The sequence below is a fragment of the Oratosquilla oratoria genome, chromosome 6 (genome assembly GCF_046742065.1).
Source record: "Oratosquilla oratoria isolate Oo_2021 chromosome 6, ASM4674206v1, whole genome shotgun sequence".
In the NCBI taxonomy this organism is placed as follows: domain Eukaryota; kingdom Metazoa; phylum Arthropoda; class Malacostraca; order Stomatopoda; family Squillidae; genus Oratosquilla; species Oratosquilla oratoria.
In genome coordinates, this window is record NC_134782.1 from 53,683,500 (window position 1) to 53,688,499 (window position 5,000).

Genomic DNA, 5,000 nt, shown 5'->3' on the forward strand with positions numbered 1-5,000 from the left:
GCCTCGTTGTTGACCAATTTTACAACTGTGATATGTATATCGTGGTGTTGCAGGATGTCAAGGTCTGAGCAACCGTAAAGGATGCCTTGGGGGCCGAATGAAATAGCATAACAGGTATAAGGATTAAGAGCCATCAAGTATATATTAGTTCTTGTCGACCTAGCGTCCATCATGAAATTTACTTCCGTTCTCTGGACCAGCATTTAGGTCTTGATATCCTTAATGCTCGAAGTCAGAAAGGTAGGTCTCCGAGCTCTTTCCGTCAATGAAGAACTGAGCATTCCAGGAGTCACGAAAGGACAGGATGTTGGTGTAGTCTTTTGGGGTCATTGCGTGTGCCCATTAAGCCATATTTCAATTTTGCCTAATGTCCCTTTTTTTGCTGAATGGGAGAATCGAGTGAGAGGAGCTTGTAGCTGAGGGGTTGTTTGACATAATGCAAAATATTTTTAAGAAGAGAGAGGGACTGGACATTTGTTTTTCAACATGCGTTTTTGAGTTTTAAAGACTGGAACCCTCCGGCCCCTAAAGCAGCGGGCAATAGTCCTCGGTCACAACCATAGATCCTTGTGGATAAAAAAAAAAAAAAAAAACACACACACAAAAAAACAAACACTGGACTATATTATATTATTGTGGGGATGTATGTGCCACCGGCATATAGTAGTGATGGTCACACAGCAATCGCCGGTTGTCATTTCTCCTTATATGGAAAGATGGAGGAAATTCAGTCGAAGTTGATAGAGGTCCTGATCTCAGTTCAGGTACCGGGTGCCAGCCCTCGGAACTCCACCTGCACATCTTCACCTCCTTCAAGAGATTCGGCCCCAAGGGGATGGCAGTGGATCCCCGGACTGAGCCCCAAGGTTTCTTTCTAGTTTCTCCACCTTTTCACCTAAGGAGTGTTGACATTCGACGATTGCTTCTATCCTCCTACTACTGTAAGTCTGTATTACAGAAACTATCCGTCTTGCAATACAACAAACTATAGTCCAACGTCTTTTCCTTTAGTGGGCCCAAGGATTTTCCTCTTACTGTGGGGTTGAAATTTCCCCTCACAGTGAGGCACAGGCAACACGTACGCATATATACAGTATATGCAAACATGGTTGAATGTATGCATACATAAGATATACGTACATGCATAAACAATACATTTACAAATTCATGTTTGTGTGTATGTCAATCAGCATGTGGGTATGTTTATATATATATATATATATATGAATATACATTGATGTACAAATATACGCATATCTATTTACTTCTGCATTTGTAGAAACATGTAAACCATTAACATTTATTATATGCGTATGTGTTATTTCACATTTTTACACGTGAAAATCCCATACCTTTGCTTTCTCGAAAATGACCATTCCTAATGCTATTGTAGCACTAAATTTGATGTGTTTATCATAATGCTTACTTTAACATGCTCTCATTATTCTACTGATTTTTCTTAGTCAAAATGCTCACTTTGTTTATTCAACTATCTTTAGGTCTAATATCTTATTTACACTGTTTTAGCTATAAACAATTTTCGTGAACTGGAAAGATTGTAATCAAAGGAGACGTGAGAACAGACTTTGTGGATTTCAAAAGCTCACTGGGTACTCAAAACTAACAATTCGATTACTTTGATAATTACGTGTACCTCAAAAGGAAAAGAAAAGAAAAAAAATGCACGAAATGCTTTTACAATGTAATAAGAAAATAGTCACGCTTTTATTTGTTTTAAGTAATCTTGGATTATCTGTATCTATTAATCCCTGATGTTCTCCCTTCTCATCTCCCCACTTCAGCCTGAAATCTCCGTTTCAGAGAGGGAACCTTCAGGCACTCTCCAACTCCGCACCTTGCCTTGGGAACCATTATGTCCAAGGTATTTTTCTGATGTAGTCTGGACTGACGTAAATACCAAGATCTAGAAGGTCATATTGAATGTCGTGACTGATGCCTTGCACTGGAACGCCTGTGGAAAGGTAAATAAATGGAAATTGAAGCAACAAAACTCTGATAATATTGAACAATGGATTTAATAGCTCAGTATAATAGTATGATGGTATAATAGCTCCCATTAGAATGGGAAGAAAATGTAATAATGTAATAGTCTACTCCCCACTAGGTTTGGGGCTACTGTTATTGTTTACCATCCAATAGGTTGAGGGGGGGGGGAACTGTAGTAGCTTAATTTAATAATACAGTGTGCAAAACATTGTATAGTACAGAAACTAGCACGTGCGTTCCCACCAACCTCCTTTTGCAATTTTGTTGAATAAACCTTAACTAACTATGTTCTTGAAGTAACTTCAGAAAAACAATCGGCCTGATCACACACAACCCAGTTAATTACGACAGAATTTACATGTTTTATCACCATAGCAATGACCGCTCTGGCTTTTCTATAGGGATGACACAAAGACAACGGGTTCCCTTGCATGTAGTAGCAGCGGTCTGGTAATTTGTAGACAAGATCCAGATTTTATGTGAAAGTGCTCAGTCTTGAAGGTCCACTGCAGAGTTCCCGGTCTAACTCCTGAGAGACGACACAGCCTCTGCATCTCATATTGGTGACTCGTCTTGATACGGTTGTGTGAATGGCGTCTAGCGTGTTGGAATGGCAATGAATGGTTGGTCAAACCAGTGTAATGTTATATTGCACCTTTGATGTCCGCTATTGAAGGGAGAGGTTGAAAAGCGACGGAATATAAACGTAGACTTCTGAAGCTGTGTCAGCCTTGCTCCATGGAACCTCTTATATTCTTATATGTATTGTATATTAACCATCGTGAATACATATAAAACGCTCCTTCCTGTTTATATCTGTCATTAACAGCTACTCCTCTAATTGCACATTCAATATTTAGGTGATTATATGAGAGCAGCAAGAAGATTTATACAGACACAGGGATACCAAAGTCACTCCCTTATAAGACGGGTGCTGAATTCAAAACCCAAGAAATAGTTAAATACCTCTCCTTCATCATCATCATCATCATCATCATCATCATCATCATCATCATCATCATCATCATCATCATCATCATCATCATCATCATCATCATCATCATCATCATCATCATCATCATCATCATCATCATCATCATCATCATCATCATCATCATCATCATCATCATCATCATCATCATCATCATCATCATCATCATCATCATCATCATCATCATCATCATCATCATCATCATCATCATCTCGGCCCATTGTGGATCAAGGAGTTACCCCTGTTCCCGACCACAGTGATCCTAGTACAGGAACCACATTGGTTCCGCAGTCCAACAAAGACTCAAGGGACGGCATATTTCTTTGGGTCCTCTTATAGGTTCCTCTAGAAAAAAAAATTGTATTGGTGTGTTTCTTTGTCATTGGTTTATAGTTTTGGGAGGAAATCAATCGCCAGTTCTCAGCTCTCCTTATGAGAAAAGGAAGAAATCGGCGGAGGTTTTTGGTATGATCCGGAGATAGTGTCACCCCCCTCTCATGTCTACACTTCCAGAGGGTGAGGATAGCGGTGGGGTCTGATACCCTAGTGTTCTGTTCACACTAATACAATCTTTCTTCCTAGAAAAAATCTATGAGAAGGTTCGAGAACAATTCCCAGTTCTTGTTTAGCTGCGGGTTTCAATTCAGTGAAACACACACGTAAATAGTTGAAACACAATGGCAAACGCCGACAAGACTGTGAGAATAAACACCGTGTGAGATCGAAACCTTTATTGGTACGACGTTTCGCTTGTTACAGCTGGCCTATATATACTCAGAGTGTTTGCCATGTCTGTACTTGAAAAAGCTGTAACAAGCGAAACGTCGTACCAATAAAGGTTTCGATCTCACACGGTGTTTATTCTCACACGTAAATAGTTCTGACTCACTTCTAACGAGGAGCTTGTACGAGTACGTTTTACTGGGCTCCAGCTGAAACTTGAGGTTCCTGGACAAGATTCCGGTGGCTGTGTCGATGGTGAAGTGGTAATCTCCAGGCCGGGCAAAGAGCTGGTACCTCACCGCCGCGCACGGACATCTCGCAGACTCGCCGGGACCCAGCGGACAAGTGAGGCCCAGGTCGCCGTCCGTCGACCACGCTCGGTAGACTGTGCCTACAAGAAGAAAAGAACACATCGTAAATGTAATATATATGTACAATCCTTGAAGAAATAAAAAAAAAACATCAAAACTTTAGAGGAAAGAAATCATTAAAGAAAGATTCCTTGAACCGGAACTAAAAATTAAAACAGACAATTTTCAACCTTTTATGTTATAAAAGAGATTGCATTAAAATTCATTCGTTTTATTTTTATTTACTATTCATTTTTGCGTCATTCTCTAGTGATGAGTTGTCACTGACGACACGTAACCTAAATGTGTTTGGACATAAATTTCCGATATGTCTGGCACCGAAAACAAATTCCACGTAAAACAAAGTTATTCGGAGTTGCAAAATATTTCACGCGATATGGAAAAAGATTTTTACAATATTTTACACACCCTATGAAATAACATATATGTGCACGCACTGGTTGTGTGTGTGTGTGTGTGTGTGTGTGTGTGTGTGTGTGTGTGTGTGTGTGTGTGTGTGTGTGTGTGTGTGTGTGTGTGTGTGTGTGTGTGTGTGTGTGTGTGTGTGTGTGTGTGTGTGTGTGTGTGTGTGTGTGTGTGTTTTTGTGTTTGTGTGTGTGTGTGTGTGTGTGTGTGTGTGTGTGTGTGTGTGTGTGTGTGTGTGTGTGTGTGTGTGTGTGTGTGTGTGTGTGTGTGTGTGAGTGTTTGTGAGTGTGTGTGTGTGTGTGTAGAAAAGGAGAATTCTATCATGAGCGTTGCTATTAGATGGAATAGTTTGCCTTTCCCATGCAGAAAGCAGAATTTAAAACCCCCCTCTCTCTTTCTCTTTATCCTTCCCCCCCCTCTCTCTCTCTCTCTCTCTCTCTCTCTCTCTCTCTCTCTCTCTCTCTCTCTCTCTCTCTCTCTCTCTCTCTCTCTCTCTCTCTCTC

The 5,000-nt window shown here is 40.4% G+C and overlaps 1 protein-coding gene across 2 annotated transcripts in view; it reads right to left on the minus strand.

Annotated features, from left to right (window-relative positions):
• Nucleotides 1–6: 6 nt before the first annotated feature.
• Nucleotides 7–5,000, minus strand: part of LOC143026490 (uncharacterized) — a 569,371-nt gene continuing 564,377 nt past the window's right edge. For both annotated transcript variants that reach the window (XM_076186968.1, XM_076186967.1), the window contains 2 exons: nucleotides 3,888–4,112; nucleotides 7–1,972 (listed from right to left, as the gene is read on the minus strand). In XM_076186968.1, coding sequence (XP_076043083.1) covers nucleotides 1,872–1,972; nucleotides 3,888–4,112 — 326 coding nt within the window. In that variant the 3' untranslated portion in view covers nucleotides 7–1,871. The remainder of the gene's footprint in view (nucleotides 1,973–3,887; nucleotides 4,113–5,000) is intronic.